At 40.8% G+C, this 20,775-nt stretch overlaps 1 protein-coding gene across 2 annotated transcripts in view; it reads right to left on the bottom strand.

The window, feature by feature from the left end:
• TRHDE (thyrotropin releasing hormone degrading enzyme) overlaps positions 1-20,775 on the bottom strand; it is a 416,582-nt gene that overhangs the window by 179,474 nt on the left and 216,333 nt on the right. For both annotated transcript variants that reach the window (XM_053255844.1, XM_053255845.1), the window contains exon 6: positions 13,564-13,701. In XM_053255844.1, coding sequence (XP_053111819.1) covers positions 13,564-13,701 — 138 coding nt within the window. The remainder of the gene's footprint in view (positions 1-13,563; positions 13,702-20,775) is intronic.

Below are 20,775 nucleotides of genomic sequence, written 5' to 3'. Positions count from 1 at the left end.
CTTTCCCTTACTGCCCACTGGTCGGCCAGGCCACCACTTTCTCTCACTGCCCGCCGGCCTGGCCACCTCTTTCCATCTCCACCCACTGGCCGGCTGGCCTGGCCACTGTCTGCCTGTCCTTGCCGCTATCCTTGCCGCTATCCTGGAGCTGCTTGAGAACTCTTGTCTTGCAAGAGCTGCCACACATGGGATTAGTGACAGGTACATTTAAGAGAAATAGAGAGAGAGAGAAAAAATAAAGATGGATCCCTGTCTCCAAAAGGCTCACAATCTAAAAAGAAACATAAGATAGATGCTAGCAACAGCCACTGGAGGGATGCTGTGCTGGGGCTGAATAGGGCCAGTTGCTCTCCCCATGTCTCTCTCTCTCTCTGCATAGGTCATCCCACAGGACAGCCAAAGCAGTTTCTATTCCAAAGCTGGGCCTGAAGCCTGATTGAAAAGTCTCTATATAGTTCCTTTCCTCCAAGAGTGTCTGGAGCTGGTCAGCCACTGCACGCTCAAACACTTTGCCGAGGAATGCAATACTTGCCACAGGACTATAGTTGTTTACATCCTCAGGGTCCAGACTGGGTTTCTTTAGGAGTGGTCGAATAGCAGCTTCCTTCAATGGATTTGGGACCACTCCCTCTCTCAATGAGATGTTTAAAACCTGCGGGACCCAGTTCAAAATTCCCTCCCTACTAGATGAAGCCATGAAGGGCAAGGGTCAGGCATGCAAGTGGTCAGCCAAATTCTACAATAAAACCAGTCTCAAAGTGAGGTGCAATTTGGCGGGACATCTGTCTAATCCCATTTCTACACAAAAGGGTATTAGGCAAGGCTGTATTTTGGCACCTTTTTGTTTAAGATTTATATCAGTTCTTTAATTAAGTGGCTACAGGGTTTGGAACTACATGACCCTGAGCAGGCAAAAAGAGGCACCTTTTAAAAGTGGTGATTCTCTTTATTTAGCAGGGGGGAAAGCAACTAGCCCTATCTAGGGGTGTGCACTAAAGGTTTGTGCCGAGCCGGTTCGGGGGCTTGATTGCAGACTGAATTGGGGGTAGTTCAGTCTGTGATCAAAGCAAACCAGGCCTGGTTGGGGTGAACCAGTTTGGCATGGAAAGAGGTGACTGGGCCAGGGGCAGCAAGAGAGGGGAAAAGGTACTTAACCAGGTAATGTGATTGCCAGAGCCACCAATCACCCTCCCAGTGGAGGGGGTGCTCGTGCTCACCTCTCCTTTACCAAGCCACTGACTTGGTGGTGTCTTGGGTCTAGCCTCCATGCATGCATGGACACAATTTGCATGGCCACGCAAATGGCCTCCATGCATGAGTGGATGCCATGCATATGGCCTTCCAACCTGCTTGGAGGCCAGAACTAAGCCGCCGCTGTGGTGGTTTGGTAAAGGAGGGGGAGCACACAGGGGGCCATGCTGGGAGGATGGGCGGCAGTGCTGGCAGCTGCACCTCTTGGGTAAGCACCTTTCCCCATTTCTCCCCACACCCACCAGGCTGTCCCTTACACTTTGAAGGCCCCCCATCCCCTGTACTTGTAAAGGGCAATCCTCACTAGATTCCCCTTTACAAGTAATGGCTGCCCAAACTGCCTGAAATAATTCGATGAAATGGCCAATCAGTTCGACCGAACTGTTTCGGAACAACGCAGTTCAGTTCAAATAGATTCATATTCAAACCGAACTGCATTATTTGGTTCATGTACACCCCTAGCCCCATCCACCCCAGCACAGCATCTCTCTAGTGCCTGTTGCTGGTGTCTATCTTATATTTCTTTTTTATGAATTCTTTGGGGACAGGGAACCTATATATATATATACATATACATATATATATATATATATATATATATATATATATATATATATACACATACATATACACACACACACACACACACACACATATATATATATATTTGTAAACTGCATTGGGAACTTAAGTGAAATATTCATATATATTTTATTGTATGCAGACAATGTGATGATTTTAGTGCAAACCCAAATTGGCCTAAAGAGATCCATTAAGGCCCCTACACAACACTGCAAGGAAGATCATTTAGTTATTAATTATTCTAAAATGAAAATTCTGGGGTTTTTTTACCACCAGGCCAAAAAGTTCTAAATGGCATATAGACAAACATCCTACTGAGCAAGTAAGAGGTTTCAAATATTTATGTGTGGTTTTCCAGGCCAATGGGAAGAAAACTGTGCAAGTTAAATATGCTTCTTCATTGGCTCAAATAAGTGCCACGGCTATTTTAAGATTCTATTGTACTCAGGGAGGAAGTTTCCTTCCCATGGCCATTAACCCGCTTACTGCCAAGTCACTTGCTCAACTCTTATATGGAACTCAATTGGGCCCATATACTTTAGCTATTCTTCTTAGAATTCTTAGCTATTTGGTCAAACTTCAATGAACTGTTTGTGCTTTGAAACATAAGCCAAATATCCTGAAAAGTGGTGTTTGTTTTTTAATCCCTTTTTTTCTTCTCGTTATCCTGTGTTGGTTGCATCCTATTAAGTTGTGCTATGGGATTTTTCTTTCTTTCTTTTTGAGTTACATTTATCTGTATTATTCTCATCCTTGATTATGTTTATATATTGTAACCTTATTGCAATAAAGGAAAAGGTGGGGGAACAAAAACAAAACAAAACCGAGAATACATAATACATAAAAATTCCTTAAAAGTCACCAACCAGAGAAGGCAGAGAAGCTCTTAGGGTTGCCACTGTGGAGACAAAATGGAGGCTCGAATCACCAAATTAATTCAAGTTGAATCGAGAGTGATTCGATTCAATCTCAAATCTGGTCAATACCCTCAAGGGTGATTCAATTCAAGGTTGAATCATTCGATTCGAATTCAAATTCAAGTTGAATTAATTTGGCCACAAATCGATTCACACATCCCTACTGACTGACTGAATAAACTAAAATATATCAATAAGACACCAATGAAGAGTTTCCATTTCCTTTGCTCAAAAAGCAAATCGGGCACTTGCAATTACTATAGGTAATAGACAATTCTTCAACATCAAACTAAAGCTCCCAGCAATGGCACAATTTAAAATTTGCCAGATTAGGTTGACTCTTTCCCTGATTGTGGTTGAGAAAATCCGTTTTGCCCCCAAAGGGTAAACAAATTAATTTACTTCTTCAGGGATTGCTGAATTTTTCTAAAGCAAAAAGTAAATCCACATAAGTGCTCCATCACGTTGCTGTGACTTTAATGTGACTTCTCCTCTCCTATCTGTGCACAAGCACAACGGCCAAGCCACAAACAATTGGCAAAACAAACAACTAACAAATATGAGGAAGCAGTGATTTGTTGGTTTCAGCATAGAAGTTGCAAAATCTTCCAGTCAGAAAAGCTTATTTGTGATGGTACATCGCACAGCATACAGCTCCCAGTTATTCAAAGGGTTTGCCCAGCTTTCACTGGCACACAGAATGATAAAGAGAGTCAAGACATGTAAGCACAGGGAACCATGTTTATGGATCTTATCTCATGTGAACCTTCCCAGACCTTTTAGATCAGCTTTTAGAACAAGCCCTGTACTTTGGGCCCAACACGATTTTATATTTGGTTGATGAGGATCAGAAAGAGGGCTTTTTCTCTGGTTTTGCCATAATTCTAGAATGCCCTTGCTGCAAGCATTGTTCCTGGCCTTGTTCAAGATGGCTGGAAAATCCTGGCCCTTCTGCAAGGTTTGTAGTAGATTCAACTTGACTGCTGTTTTAAATGTAATTCATGGTTTACTTTTAATTGCAACTTTAAAAAATGTAATTGTTTAACTTTTTGTGAACTTCTTTGTGCAACATTTTGCCAAAAAGCAGGATACAATATTACAAACAAAAACAAAATCATCAATAAATAAAACATTAACATTGTCCCTCTAAAATAGATGGTGATGTCACCATAAACTCTGTGAAGTATTTTACAGGAGGAAAGCAGTAGTTTTTGCTCAAATAGTTAAGAAACTGCTTTATGATTCATCTGAGAAGATGCAGAGAAATGTATCTGACAGAGAATGAGAAAAAATGCAGCTTTGCCTCCCAGTACACTTTACAGGACTGAACAATTCTTCTCTAGGATGGATGTTGACATGCTAAAGATAGAATAAATCTTTGAGAAAATGATCAGAAGGAGAAGCTTCATGAATACAATCTGACAGTGTATCTAGAAGAAACAGGTTTATATTTTATATTTATCCATCAAGGATGCAATTTCTGGTGGAGTACAATTGTTAAGAACACAAGCTATGAGCTCAATGTCCCCAGTTCAAATGCCAGAGGTTTTTTTTGTGTTTTGTTTTTTTAAATAATGCATCAAGGTGAATGAGATTTTAGGAAAAACCCATAAACATGTCCTTCAAAAGGACTTGAAAATATCCCCCCCACCCCGATGCAAAAATGAAGCACAACTTGCTTAGTTATCCAGAGAAAATGTTGCTAGTATTTCATTTATATCAGCAGTTTTATTTAGCCCCTCCACGAGGACCTCTCCTATATGTCTGGCATCACTGACAAGGACAAAAGCACAGTATATTTTTTCATTAAGCATCCTTATGAGAAAATCTTCAAGGATGGGCAAACACAGGAGGTTGATGAAATTATTTACACAGATGGGCCATCACTGAAGTTCATGTATAGTACTGAATAAGAATGGTACTTAAATGCTTATCATAACTTCCACTGCTTCATTAACTTATTTTAGACACTAAACTAGCTCCGCACACTACTAAATTAGCCTCTCAAATGATAACAAAAATACTCATTGTGATGGACCAATACTAGAAAAAAATACATTTTTAAAATCATTTTCACCATAAGAGAAAAGTGTATTTCAACCAAGATGAAGCCATGTACAAAGACAGAAAACAAATGAAAGAGATGGAGAATTTTGTGAAGCTGCACGGGGGCTAAGAAGGAAACTTCCTTTCACATTTCTAATACAAAATGTGGCATTAATATTTGGCCTTTACAAAGCAGCAGTATGAGCAAAAGTAGTCACCAATTCTAAAGTCCACAGTTGTAGGCTGGTTGCTGCCAGAAATACATGAGAACTGCTTCCTATTTTTAGCTGAGGACTCAGTCAAGGACCACAAGGGTGCAGAAAGGCTACAACCATCAGTTAACCAGGTGGCTTAAAAAAAAAAGCTAATCATGTGGTGCAGCTTCATATGAAGCATATTTTCCATTCCCATGAAAATCAGAAGATATTGTAGCCTAGCATACAATGCCTAGGAGAAGACCATAGGGAGTGTGGGGCAGGTTACCTAGGTAGTCAGGAGAAGCAGTTGAGCTTTTGCTTGGTGGGAGAGAGCAGTTAGAAGAAGAGGAGTGAAAAGAAGGCTATAAAGGAAGCTGAGGAGAAGATGCAAGGACTTGAAAGAGAGAGACTTACCTGCTGACACACTTCCTGTAAGGTTACAGTGTGGCAAAGACCAGTATTTAAAGTGTCAAGCTTGATGGGACTGTGGGAAGGGCACTTCGATAGTTGAGGTGTCATTTGTCTAACTGTCATTGTTTGAGACACCATTTTTGTTGGCAGTGTATTGGTCCCTATCTATGGCCTTTCCCCAAATGCCTTCTATGCAGAGGGCATTCCCTCTGAAAATGACTCAGGCTTCCACAATGCCAGCATCCATCACTTACATCTCTATGAAGTGGTGGTAATCCCTTTGATTAAGCCTTTGTACTCCATTGATTCTTGTTCTGAGGTTGACCATTAACAGTCTTTAAAAACATATCAAGTTCACTATGCATATCTTTAGGGCACTTTCTGTCACTTGCATATTCATCTGCTCATAGGGAATGACTCCTTTCTCCCTGGTTGTGTGCACATGCTCTTTGGTTTCCAAAGCCTGAAAATTCTTTTTTTTCAAATTTTCTAGCCATTTCCAATTTTGTGACTGATTTGATGGCACAATCCAAATGCTTGGGCTTTCCTAGGTGAAGTTGTATATGCATTTCTCCATTGAAGGCATTGTTAATGAACTAGTCTCTAGCCATTATACCTTGCTCCTCTGCACTCATTCCAGAGAAATAAGTAACAGCTAACTCTCTGAGGGGAATCTTGCAGTGATTCTGCAGGGGTTTTCTTATAATTAAAGAAAGCAGCTCAGTCCCAATCTGTACACCCAGTACGTTCAAAAGAAGCCTTTAGTGCTTTTGTCAGTTGCTTATAATGCTGTTCTTTGTCTCTGCTAAGTCTATGGTACACTTTCCTGGTCTTTCCCATAAACAACAGACTGAGGAACTTTAACTTAAGGCTTTCATCCCAACCATTTAACAGTTGCTGATTCCAATTGTTCTAGCCAAACCATCCCAATCTTGGTTTTCTCCACTCTGTGGTGTAGCATTAAATGAATAATTAATAATAAATCATGACGACGACGACGATGATGATATTCCCCACTCTGAAAATGTTGCCCGTCCTTCATCATTCATTTTGCATTCTGTATAGCAATAATTAACAACAGTGAATCGAGATATGTTGTAGTGAGGTTTACCCGTAGCTTTCCAGCATAGAACACTTGTTTATTTATACATACATACACATACAGAGATTGTGTGTGTATATAAAATCTCTCTCTCTCTCTCTCTCTCTCTCTCTCTCTCTCTCTCTCTCTCTCTCTCTCTCTCTCTCTCTCTCTCACACACACACACACACACACACACACACACACACAGAGAGAGCCCAAGATCAAATTGCCCCCGGTGTCCCATCATTGCCAGCAATTTGTAATGGGCCCTGGGTTTTCAGAAATTAATGAGGTCTAAGAAGCAGGTTAAGTTTAATAAAATTTATGGGCAAAAGTAAGAAGCAGATGTAAAGTAAAAAATTAGTGTTCACAAAAGCAAACAAAGACAGACAAATGACAGTTTCCTCCACCTCCAGAGGTGCTCCTCCCACAGTCCCATCAAACTCCCTCCCAAGTTTCAATCAGGCCTGTCATCATAAATACTGGTCACTGCCACTCCGGATCCTTACAGGAAATGTGTCATCAGGTAAGTCTCTGTCTTCCAAGTCCTTGCATCTTCTCCTCAGCTTCTTCTGTAGTTTTCTTTTCACTCTTCTTCTTCCTCCACCACCACCACCACCACCACCACACTTCTAACTGCTCTCTCTCAGCAACAGCTCTATCAACAGTTCAACTGTTTATCTTGGCTATCTAGGTAGCTTGCCTTCCTGCCCTCTTCTGCCTTCTTCAGAGCAATGCATGCTAGGCTACAACACAAAGCAGCAGTGGTGGCTCAATACCTTTGTGCACATGAGGCAGGGATGGGATGATTTGTCCCTAACCCTTTTTTCAAAGCGGGGGCAGGAGGGCACCTTGATGCCTCACTGGTGCCCCAAGAAGTTGCTACCTGGGGCAACCGCTTCAACTCAGCTCATGGAAGGGCCGCCCCTGTGAAGAAGGCCCAATACTTTCTTATGCATGCCAGGATGCATTTACCCCACTCCAGATGTCTAAATTCAGGTAGCTACTTCTACAACAAAGTATCTTTTGTGAACTTTGAATATGCCCAGTTGTTCTTTGTCAAGGCTCAACCTGGTGCTGTTTTTGCAGCTTGCTTCCTGTTGCTTTCAATCACTTGCTACTTTTGCAAATGATGAAAAATCAGCTAAAATGTATGTGATGTAAGTAAAGAAGAACAAGGAAAAAAATAACCTATGGATTAAATATTTGCTACTCCACCACACCTGGAGTAGCTGGTCAGTGGTCAAGCTAATGCATTCTGAATCACTCCCAAAAACCCGAGAGTAGCTTCAAGGCCAGTTTACCAGTTTTATTCTTATGATTGATATGATTTATTCTTATGACATGGTTTGAATACAGCCAAGCAGAATTTTCACTCTCAAAATTTTCAGAGGCAAAAAAGGGAGGTGGGCACAAAATCCATAACAAAAACGCCCCCAATGGCACATTTTTCATTGCAATTTTCAGATCTTATTTTCCTCCATCTGGCACCATGGCGGGGGCATACCAGATCCTAACCAATCGGAGATTGTTTAGAGAATCAAAATATGATATGGCACCATGCAGCTAATCAGATCTGGCTACATGATGATGCCACTAAGGACAATTACAGCCTTTAGTTTAGATTAGTGTGGGTAGGGGAAAGGAGGGAACATTTTTTATTGCAAAGGCAATCACGCTACCTCAGCAATGGGGGGGGGGCTCCTTGACTTGCTATGTAGAAACTTCATTGCAAAAGTAGTATGGCAAGACAGAATGTCTTTGCTGCACATCTGAATGTGGCTGTTTTCCAATTCAACTACTTACAATGGGATCCCCATCCACATTCTAATGAAACTAGTCTTGTTTTAGCTATGTAAACAAAAACTGGATTGTACCATTGAGCATTGGCCCAGTTGCCTTGGCAGTGAGGATGTGTTCCTTTACAAGTCCCCCTTCTCTTTCAATATCACAGAATGGGGGGTGGGGTGGTTTTTCAGGGGAGACAAAATGTGCTCAAAACACACCCCTCCTTTTTCCTCAGCTCTAGTTTTTAAATATTGCAACTGGTCCAGAGGGTCTTCTTTTTTCTCTTTACTGAAAGAATAGTTCATGTGGAATAGTTCATGTGAAAATATGTGGTGTTTGCTTGAACACTCAGATATTCTCAGGTTTTTCTGGAAGGGAAATCCTACCATGCATTTCTCTAGAACTCTCCCCATGGACTGTCCATACTATGGGGTTTTTTAAATGAAGAGTGCTTCATCAGTGCCTCCATAAACCCCATATCTGTGCACATCACACACACATTCTATCTAAATGGCAGATGTTAGGAACTTGAGAACTTGCAAACCACATGAGGGCTGGAGAACTGTGATACCCAAAACTTGGCACCAGCGTCTAACTTTTTTCCTTGTAATGTGTTCCACCCTGGCTGCTTTCCATCAGAGTACAGAACAGGGACGATTAGGAAGCGCTCACAAAAGCATCATTAGTTTCACCAATTAAACCAACTTTACTGTTTAAATTAGTGAACTGACACTGAAAATAGCATGAGCTGTTGCAGTCCTCAGTTCATTCCATAACTCGACAGTGACTGTGTCGGATTAACCACTCCACCACCTGCTTCTGTGGTTTTGTTTTCCTCATAGAAAATTAATATCTCACTGAAGACCATCTCACATTTAGTTGGAACAAATGTCTCACAATAACCATCTTCCTGTCCATTGTTCTCACCCCTCTTTTTTTATATTACTGGAGAAGTTTTTCTTTTAAAACAAAACTGCACTATGTTAAAATCCAGCTGTCTGGAGTATAATTGCCATGGACATTTGTGACAGCCACATTTTTTAAAACTAGAAAGTTATTTTCTTCTGCATATTAAATGCTCCTCCAAAACAATAAAGCTGATTTGGGAGATGCATTCACAATAGACACCTTGTTAATTTCTTTTGCTTATTTTCTTTGGAGAGATGCAAAGATTTTCTAACCTATGCAATGAGTAATACGACATCTTCTTTTTGGTGGCATACTGAAGCAATTTTTGGTGTAGGTATGTATCTGGGTATACAGATGCAATAGTGCAAATACAGCTTTATTTTTGCAAGAAAAAACCCCACAGTCATGAGAGAGAAAGAACATATGTACCGAAAGTGTGCAGCAATTAGTACTGGGACAAGGAGGAACAAACAAATTAAATGAAATGTGACAATAAGCACCATTGCAGTTGCATCCTTGAAGATGTTTCACATATTTTAATAAGTACATGTCACAGATATAGCACACACCCACTTAACATGCTAGACAGATGCACCATTTCTACACTGAATGAACATATTGCAGAGAGCTGTGATCAATCCTAGTTTCTTGCAGCATGCTTTTGTAGTAGCATGCAGCTGCTAGAACTGTAATATATGGAACTGCCTGCAGTTATCAACTAATGCAGTTGTAATCTAACACCTTCCACCATGCATAAGACATCACTTTATGTTCACAGCCATTCTTTATTATACTCCAAGAAAAAAAAGATGCATAGTTCTAATTAACATGACTTATTATCTAGCATTTATTATGGATCTAAGAGGTAAGAATCGCTAATATGATATGCTGCTTTTAAATGATTCATTCAAATTAGGGATGTGCAAACTGGCTCAAGGTTGAACTGGGCAGGTTCTAAGGCTCGCCCTTAAGCCGAATTGGCCCCCCTGAACAATGGTGCTGGTCTGAGTTCAAGGCGAGTCACCCCCAGTTTGAAATCCCGACTTGTGAGCCGACTCAAGGGGCATACTTGTAAAGATGAATCCAGCAAGGATTCCCCTTTACAAGTAAAGGGTTTGGCCAGTAGGAATTGCAGGAGGGAGCGATTAAAAATGCTTTAACTTCTAAATCAAGCTGATGGTGGCTGCGGTGGTGATCATGGTTTGGGATGGCGAAGAATGGCGGCTGTCGTGGTGAGGGCTCTCCTCCAGCCCCAACGCTGGATTACCAAATCACAGGACCAGCCATGCCTGCAGCTGGCTTTGGGTTCTGCACAAGCATGGCTGCCATCACAATGAGGTTTGCACCTGTGCAGAGGCCATTTGCTTCACCAAGCAATTTGCATGGTGACGCATGGCCTCTGTGCAGGAACAGACTTCACTGTAATGGCAGCCGTGCCTGCACAGAAGCCCGAAGCTGGCCATGGGCATGGTCAGGCCTATTATTTGGGAGACCGGCAGTGAGGCTGGAGGAGAGCCCCTGCTGCCACCACGGCCACCATTTACCCCAAGTCCCCACCATCCCAAGCCACCACAGCTGCCATCAGCTTGATTTAGAGGTAAATAGAGAATTTTTTATGCCCCCGCTACAATTACTACTGGCCAAACCCTTGCCGGATTCCCCTTTACAGGTATGCCCCCTTCGAGCTGGCTCGATGGTCAGACCGGACTGGGGCCTGCTCGGTTGAGCTCAAGCCTGACAGTGAAGTTCAAATTTCGTTCGAATTTGAACCAAACTGGGAAAAGTGGATTTGTGTGCATCCCTAATTAAAATAGTATTAAAAACCCATTCAAATTGAAAATCAAGCTGGTTTTCACAGTCACACGTTAGAGTTACAAATTGGAGGAGCTTCCAGCTAAGATTTGGCAGTTGTGCGCACTCTTGAAAATTGGTTGCGTGGGCAGCAAAAATCCTGGTCAGAGAACTGAGTAATTCTTGTGTGGGAAGAGCAATCCAATTTGGTTGATGCAGGCGACTGACATCGGTAATTTTAGATTTGATCTAGGGCGAAGGAGGATTACACCTCTGACCAGTATTTTCACTGCCCACATGATCAATTTTTGAGATCGTGCTTGGATTTAGCTGGAAGTTCCTCCAACTCTCTTGCAAACCTGAGAACATAGGAACATAATAAGCTGCCATATACTGAGTCAGACCATAGGTCCATCTAGCTCAGTATTGTTTACACAGACTGGCAGTGGCTTCTTCAAGGTTGCAGGCAGGAATCTCTCTCAGCCCTATCTTGGAGATGCAGCTCCATTCCCTAAGGAGAATATCTTACAATGCTCACACATCATGTATCCCATTCATAATAATCCAGGATGGACTCTGCTTAGCTAAGGGGACAAGTCATACTTGCTCCCACAAGACCAATTCTCCTCCACTGAAAGCCCACTATTTCCTAATTTTGGTATATCTGTTGCACTCTGCTGCTGAATCCATGTTAATGTGGTCTCAGAGAGCTTTACATCAAGAAATTCCTACCCACGTACAACAGAAAGCAGAAAGCCAAAATTACAAGTGCATTCAGTCCATAGATACTTAAGCAGCAGTGTGTGAAGAAAAGGAAAACCAAGAGAATAGTCTAACTTGCCTGTAATGAATTGTTTTATTGTTATGTAGGCAAAATGTGTCTTAGTGTTTCAGTGGGAAACAAATACCATTAGGGAAAGATAGTTTGTTTGTTTTTAAGCAAGTCAATCTTACAATTATTAATAAGCTAAAAACTTACTGTCACATGTTGCCTATCTGAGAGTCTAACCTAGTCAGTGGCTGACCTGCAACACTAACTGTTTAGGGGGATATATCAACTCACAAATGTTGACAAACAGAGCAGCTTCTAAGGGAAATAAAAGTGAGTGGGGGAACTTCACATAGTGCTTAGGTAAAAGAAAGTAGGGGTGTGCACGGAACCGCCACACTGTGGTCCGGCACTGGGGGTCGCTTTAAGAGCGGCGGGAGGGTTTACTTACCCCTCCGCGCACGCAAAGCATTACTGGGAGCTTTGAGGAGCCGCAGTGGGGAAGGGGTGGCAGGGAGGTATCCTGCCGCCCCAATTACTCTACTAATTACGGCGCCATGGCAGAAAGCAGCGGGAGGGGAAAGTAAACCCTCCCGCCACTCTTAAAGTGACCCCCACCCCCAATCCGGACCACCCAGGTCCGGGCCGGTCCATTTCAATGGCCATTTCAATGGCCTCCATTCAATGGCCATTTCAATGGCCTCCATTTCAATGGCCTCCAGACCAGTTTGGGCCCATCCCTAAAAGAAAGATGATGGCAGGAAGATCAAAAGGAAAAAGCACTAAGAAGACAGAAATTCTGAAGAAAGAAAGTCACAAGAAAAATATTGCCTACAGAACAAATCACTCCTGATGCACTCCTGATGATTCAAGAAAGTAACTTATAACAGTCCACTCAGAGACATGAGTTTGGCATGGTATACAAATACAATATACTAAATAAATAACAAGTACCACAGAAGAAGCTTCCCAATCCTGAACACGATAGGCAGAACTTGAGTATGAAAATCAATGGCAAAATGAGTTTTACTTGGGCATAAATCCATAACAATATTCTTTCTCCAGTTCTAGTCCTTGAAGCCCCAGAGCGGTGCGGGGTGGGGGAACAACTACAAACATCATAATGTCCAAAATCTGATTGAATGCACAAGACAATAATAATGATAATGATAATAATGATGATGATGATGATGATGATGATGATGAAGAAGAAGAATCCTTCATGAATTTTTCCATCATCATGGATAAATTTCCTCACTGTTTTTTAGATAAGACTTACAAATGCATTTTCCATTTAATTGCAACTTTAAAAAAAATTTAATTGCTTGATGAGTACAAGTTATTGGTTGACATGCAGGCTAAGGAAACATTAGGGCTTCCTACAAAGTGCTGCTGCTGTACAGGCACTGTTTCTGTGTTCCACACTAACACAGCACACGCACCCAGGGGGGCAATTTTTGCCACTCTCCCCTACCCTGGAAGTGTTTAGTGAGATTTGTACAGCCTTCAGGAACCTACTTCTAGGTCGCAGGGAGCTTCCGGGTATGGATGTGCCAAAACATGATTCGGTTGTCCGAAATGCAGGCTCCTCCCTTGAAAATTGGGGACTTACACAGCCCCTTTAAAGCGGAGGAGAGCATGTCCATATCATCCCAGCCCTCCCCTCAGGTTTGCCTGTGTGCCGGCGGGGCATCTCCCAGCTGCCCCTGCATGGCACCAGCATCTTTTGTTCAGTTAGCAGAGGGTAAGCTGTGGGATGAAGAGGGTGATAAATACCATAAAAATCCAACACACAAAAACCTTTTTTTCTATTCCCACCTTTTTATAGGCAATCCAATCGAATACTCTGTCAATGTCTGTGGCTTGTTGGACTTCCTGTGACACTGGATGCGAACTGGCCAGGCCATCAAGCAGCATTACTTCATGTAGGACATCTGTCAGAAATCTCTGCTTCTCCTAAAACAAAGCAAAATACACTCATACATTTTCAGTTACAAGGATAAAATTGGAAACTATGAAAATAGCAGTTGCACACATTACTTTTAGATAACACAGACGTACTGATATCCAGTGGACTTATGGACAGCAACATACTTAAGAGTGTGAATTGTGAAGCACATGCTTATACATGACCTCTACATATATAACAGGAGTTCCCAGCTCTTTGGAACACAGCTACTGCATCTTAAGAAGTGCAGTGATCTAACTACAACATGGTAACATATGCATCTATTCTTAGCAAAAAGGATAACAGTCAAGGCAAAATTTTACCCAAAGAAGTGTAGAGAAGGTACATTTTCTTCCTGAAACAAGCATGGGAATTGCCTATCCATTCTACATTTTCAAGAACCTTAAGTAACTATGCTTCTCAAAGTGGCAGCATTCTTTGCCATAAACCGCAAAAGATGAGCTTCATTATCTCAATTTTTCAAATCTTGTATATATAAATTAACTGCTGGTTGAAAGGTATTTAATATCATCATGAAATTATATAATATTATGTTTATCTCCATTACATGCATTTCTGAACTGATGCTGACCTACTGATACATCACTCTGAATGTTTTGTATTTCTTTTTAAAGATATATAGGAGGGAGAGAGATAAAATAGCAATTTGACTGGTAGCTTCTTCATGTAATTTCACATATGGAAATGTTCTGGTTATCAATGTGCTAGTTTAAATTATATTGCAAGTCAACTGAAAAGCTGTTCTATTGCAAATCCATCTGGAAATTAACTTTTATGTGAAAATGTATCAGACTACAAGACTGGAGCTGATTATACATTTAAACTACTGAAAAACTAGGCCTAATCATTCAACACACACAGGGCTTTTAAGTTAGGTACCTGAGATTGAGCTTTAAACAAAAATGAAACAGCTTGCTACTCACCTTTACTGCAGAATTATTTGAACAAAAACTTACTTGCTTCTTTATAAGTATCAAAATAGATAGATAGGACCTTTTAAAGAATAGGGCTACTAGTGGAGATCTTAAGTCAAAAGTAATAAATAGAGAATATGTATTCAGGAAGAAGTTATTAACATATGTATACTGAATCCTTATATTCAAAACACAGCTTGAAAAAAACATAATTACTGAAGGTTTGGTACAAATGAGCTTTGAAAATCTTGCAGCCGCAAAACCTGATAGTTTGAGGGCAATGGTATCCAAACTGATTCTTGGTAGGGATGTACGTTCATTTTTTGACAAATGGAAAATAAACCTAATTGTGTTCATTTAGTTAATTTCCCAAATGGAATGAATGAGGATCATTTTCAGAACCACATTTGTCACCCATTTGGCATTTAGGGTGATTATGTCATTTGGCAGACAGTTCTCTCTACAACTATTTCCTAAAGGCCAAAGTTTTATTTCCCCACACTGTCCCAGATGTAGCACCTGCATGGGACACTGCAGAGAAAGAATTTCCTACGGTATTGGATTGCCTATGGCAATCCAAAACAACACTATGTCCAGGGGATTGAGGAATATAAAATGGCAGTTCCTACTGGAGTTCACTACCACCACCCCCGAAATGACACCACTACTGCCATTAGCAAAAAAGAGGAGAGGACAACGCCATCAACTTCCTTCATGTGAGGGTTCTAATGATGTTCTACTTGTAGACAGCTGAGACTAGAAAAAACTGTGTGCCTGGAGGAGCCAGACCCACCATCCTATATTGCTCTTCTCTTCCAATTTGTTATGGCCTGTTTTATTCATCTTATTAATTTTAACAGTGGCTGACTTACTGAGGGAAATCACTCAGAGTAGTCTCACTGAAAGTAAAAGGACAAGTTAAACATTTCTTAATTTGTCTTTTTAATTTCAATGGAGTTACTTTGAGCAATTTGTCTCAGTAGGTCAACCTGTGGTTTTTAACAAACTGTACACCGCTTTGGATCCTACAGTGCAAGTAGCAATTAAATAATAAGAATAATTCAATCATTAGTGGGGCATTAGTGGGGCACTAGAAAACAAAATGACAACCACCAGGGTGCAGCTACACAGAGGACCTCCACTGTTCACTATGGCCACAAGCAGCAGCAAAAAGTCCAGCAAAAAAAAAAAAAAAAAATTGGGAAAAGGAAGAAATGACTAAAAAGGTAATGAAAACACATGTAATTAAAATTTTAAAACCCTGCATGAATGAATATACAAAAAAATAGTGCAAGAATGACAAAACAAATCAACCCATTAATAACAAAAATGAATAGTTTACCAAAACATATTTCTTCTTGCACATGCACAATTCCTGCTTTCTTGTAGGTCTTCATGAACCTAAAACTACTTGGATAAAGGATGGGTGGGGGAGATTCAATCTAGAAATTCTAGATTGACCCCCTCTCTCACACACACACACACCTCTCTCAACCCAGTAGTTTTCGATTTCTTGCAAAATTGGAGAAGGCAGGCCTATTCTAGACTAGAATAGGCCTGCGTTATCCAATTTTGCAAGAAACCTGCACTTAAAGAATATTTAATTAGATAGATAGATAGATAGATAGATAGATAGATAGATAGGATCATTAATTAAATTTACATCTTCAATTAAGGATTGGAAAAACTATACCAATATGCCCTGATTTAGAAGGACTCATACTGTTCTTTCTGAGTGAGGAATATGGCGCTTTGATTATAGATTAAAATACAACAGCTTCAATATAGAATCAAGACCCCCTCTTGAAAAGGGAAAACACCAAATATTCAAGGCTAATGGTCCCCTATATTGTATAAATTGCACAGACACGATAAACATTCTGTGAATATTGGGGAACAGTCTGCATGTAAGTAAGTAAATTGTATTTACGATCATTGGCCAAAAATGAACAGTCTGCAAAACACAGACATCTTGGGATAACTTTAAAAAGCTTCTGTAATCTCAAGTGCCTTTTGAGATTGGGAGAGGGGGGTGCGGGAGCAGTATTGTGACAGCTCTACTTTAGAAAGAGAAAGAGGGAAGTGGATTATTTAACTGCTTAGTTGTTTATTGCACATGATTTTCATATCAAAATTTCAAAGTAATCAAATGTTAGCAACTGGAAGAGAACAAGACATCAACAAAAGATTATTAGTAGTAATGGTGGTGATGGTGATTTATACTTAGGCAACCACTTTAATTTCTCTTCAGAAAATAAGTCACCTCCAGACTTTAGCATAAGTTTTGGAAGAGCTTTGGAATGCTTTACAGTTCTTTTCCACACCTTGGTTACCTCACAAAAATGATATAGCCATGTTCTTTGGGGCAGGGGGTGGGGGAGATGGTAATTTACAATATGCAGTTCTACTGCTAGGTATAGAAAGCAAATTAGCATTGATTAAAAGAAATATGGACATAAGGCTGTTTATATTTTATACCTAGGTTTGTTTACAATTATGAATTGTCTATTTCTTTACGTGACTATTTCTGGTTTCATAATGCATAGTAAGACATATAGCATGACAATAACAAGTCAGCCATATGAAAAAATAGTTTCCAAGCATAATATGAAATAGCAAGACAAAATAATTTAAGAAAAGGAGAGAAAGTAGATTGCATCCCAACAACAAAACAAAAGAAATAGTCCAACGTAAGCCTGATAATTAGTATGCATAAAAGATCAAAGGGCTGCGTGCTAAAGAAATGTCTTTTTTCTGGGACAGCTATTCAGCCACCTTACCATGTAGGCGACTGGAGTGCAAATGGAGAACTCATCTTGAATTTGGTAACACACAGCATAGAGCCCATTTGAAGGCCTATGCAGTGGCAATACATGCAGCAAGGAAGCAATTTTATTCTGTGCATATTATGTCTGCAAGTTTTCATCCAGCAGAGCTATTCCGGATTGTTAGGGGTTTAACACAAGTCTCTTCTGTTTCAAATCTGGTTCTGGAAACAGTGTTTCACTGTGACACATTCGATGAGTTCTTTGCAGATAAAATATCTCACATTTGGGCTGATCTGGACTCCATTATTTCTGCAGGGTCAGTTAGAGAGGTGTCCAGCAATCCCTCTTGGATAATTTTCAGTGTGTGATTCCTGAAGATGTGGACAAGCTGCTTGGAACAGTAAGGCCTACCACCTGTTCTTTGGATCCTTGCCCAACATAGCAGGGAGTTGTTGGAGCTAGCCTCGTTGATATCATTAATAGCTCACTGAAGGAAGGCAGGATGCCACCTTGTTTGAAGGAGGAGAAGGGGTTAGACCCCTTCTTAAGAAGCACAATCTGGACCCCCCCGGTCAGGTAAGATGACTGAGAAGGTGGTGGCTGACCAACTCCAAGCAGCAGTCTTGGAGGAAACTGATTATCTAGACCCATTTCAAACTGGCTTTAGGGCAGGCTATGGGGTTGAGACAGCCTTGGTAGACTTGAGACAGCCTTGGTAGGCCTAATAGATTACCTTCACCAGGGAATTGATAGAGGGATTGTAATTCTGCTGGTTCTTTTGGATCTCTCAGCAGCTTTCAATACCATCGACAATGGTATCCTTCTGGTTTGCCTGAAGGATATGGGGATAGCAGACACTGTTTTACAGTGGTTCCGCTCCTATGTCTCAGGTAGATTTCAGATGGTAGCACTTGATGACAGTTGTTCTTGAAAACATGAGCTACTATATGGAGTCCCTCAGGGCTCCATTCTGTCACTAATGCTTTTTAACATCTACATGAAACTGCTGGGTGAGGACATCAGGGGATTTGGTGCTTGGTATTATCAATATGATGGTGACACCTAGATCTATTTCTCCTTGTCATCGATATAAGGAAATTGCATTAGCCCCTTAAATGCCTGCCTACAGGCAGTAATGGGCTAGATGAGGGATAATAAGCTGAATCCAAGCAAGATGGAAGTGCTCGTTGTTGGGGGTCATAATCTGCAAGATGGAATAGAACTTCTTATTCTGGACAAGATTACAGTGGTCCCTCGACTTACGAACTACTCGACATCCGTAGTTTTCGACTTACGAACGACAAAAATGACCGGAAGTCGTTGCCGGTTTAGATGCGGCTTCCTCGACTTATGAATTTTTAGATGCGGTTTCCTCGACTTACTAATGTTTCCAGACCTCCGTGGGTGCGCTTTTCGACTTACGAAAATTTCGACCTACGAACGTTCGTTCGGAACGGATTAACTTCGTAAGTCGAGGGACCACTGTATACTCCCCCTAGAAAAAACAGGTTCATAGCTTGGGAGTGCTCTTGGACCTGGGTCTCAGTGCCTCAGGTTGAGGCTGTGGCCAGGAGTGCTTTTTACCAGCAGTGATTGATTTGACAACTCCACCCATTCCTTGAGGAGAATGACCTGAAAACTGTGGTACGTCAGGGGGTAACCTCCAGGTTGGACCAGTGCAATGCACTCTATGTAGGGTTGCCTTTCCATGCAGTTTGGAAACTTCAGTTAGTTCAAAATGCAGCAGCCAGATTGTTCTCTTGGGTATCTCCAAGAGCTCATATTATGCCTGTTCTTAAACAGTTGTACTGGCTGCTGATATGTTTCTGGACAAGGTACAAATTGCTGGTTATTACCTTTAAATCCCTGAATGGCTTAGGTTACCTGAGATAGGCCCTTTCTCTTCAAAACCCCCACCGCTCATTAAGACAATTTGGAGGGGTCCATCTTTGGATGCCACTTGTTCATCTGTTGCCGACCAGGAATTGGGCCTTCTCAATTGTCACCCCTGAGTTGTGGAACACACTTCCCTGGATATAAAGGATTGTCTTCCTTGGAGGCCTTTTGTAGAGACTTAAAGACCCATCTTTTTAGCCTGGTTTTTCATATCTAGTTTTAATTTTTATCTGGTTTAATTTAATTTTAATTGCTTTATTATGTGTTTTTATTTTAATGTAAACTGCCCTGACCCACTTTAGCAAGGGTGGTATATAAATGCAATATGTTTCACAGATTAAGAGAACTTTATGCATAAGAACATTCCATGCTCTAAACATATTCTTGACATAATGTTTGGTTATAATTTCTTTCTAAAATAGATAATTTGTTTAGTAGTCATTCAAAATAAGAAAGCACAATGTACATTGTCTACATGAAGGGTAGCTTCACAAGATTAACTAATGTTTTACTTTTGTTTTTATCTTGTTGTAAACTCAGAGACATAAATTTTGGGCGGTATAAAAATGTGTTAAGTAAACAAACAAACAAACAAACAATTATCACCAGCAAGTCAGTAATCCAGGAACAGAGCATGCACTCCCAGAAGGCATGATGTCTGAACCAGTCCAATACCAGTTCCCAGGCTTGAGTCCCAAGATTCACCTGACATTCTCCTGAAATTCCTTGCCCAATATTAGGAGAATGTCAGGTGAATTTCTGGAATCCAGTACAGGAACCTGACTTGGGCAGGATCAGACATCACGCCTTCTGGGAGCATGTGCGCTTGCTTCTGAGCATTTACTCATCATGTTCCTGGCTTACTGACAGGTGCTTGTTTGAAGCCACCTGTAATTTCTGGAGGACAAACGAAGGCAATGATTCATTTAGCAAGGTTCAATATCCAGTAATCCTGTATCCAGTACCACCTCTTAATATAAAACATAGATTTTAATACAAAAAGGACTAAATTGCACCTTTGGCCTAGGAATTTCCAAGATACCACATTACTGCAGTTTCTAATAGCCATCTCCTCATATAATTTACAAAGTGATTGATACTCACAGCAGTATTTGTGTCACTGATAGTTCCAAAATGATCCTATTTATTGACTTCCCAAGTATATTCACTGAGCAAAACCACTATTTGAATTAAGATATCTCACATTCAGTCCAGCATTATGGTGGACTATACTAGATCTCATTAACATACCTGGTAACTCAATCATATAACTGCATTGTACTGTACAAACACATCAAAGTTTCCAGTTTGAACGATTACATTTTCAGTCACACAAAGAGAAAGTGGCAGAGAAAGGAAATTATATAAATAATAAAATTAACTTTAAGATTACTTCCATCTACTTCAGTTCAGCTTTTTAAAGGGAACTACTGTTAAGAGAAAGCACAATATATACCTACTCCCCACTCACTATAGAGGATTT

This window comes from Hemicordylus capensis, chromosome 5 (genome assembly GCF_027244095.1).
Source record: "Hemicordylus capensis ecotype Gifberg chromosome 5, rHemCap1.1.pri, whole genome shotgun sequence".
NCBI lineage: Eukaryota > Metazoa > Chordata > Lepidosauria > Squamata > Cordylidae > Hemicordylus > Hemicordylus capensis.
This window is presented reverse-complemented; position numbering and strand designations above follow the sequence as displayed.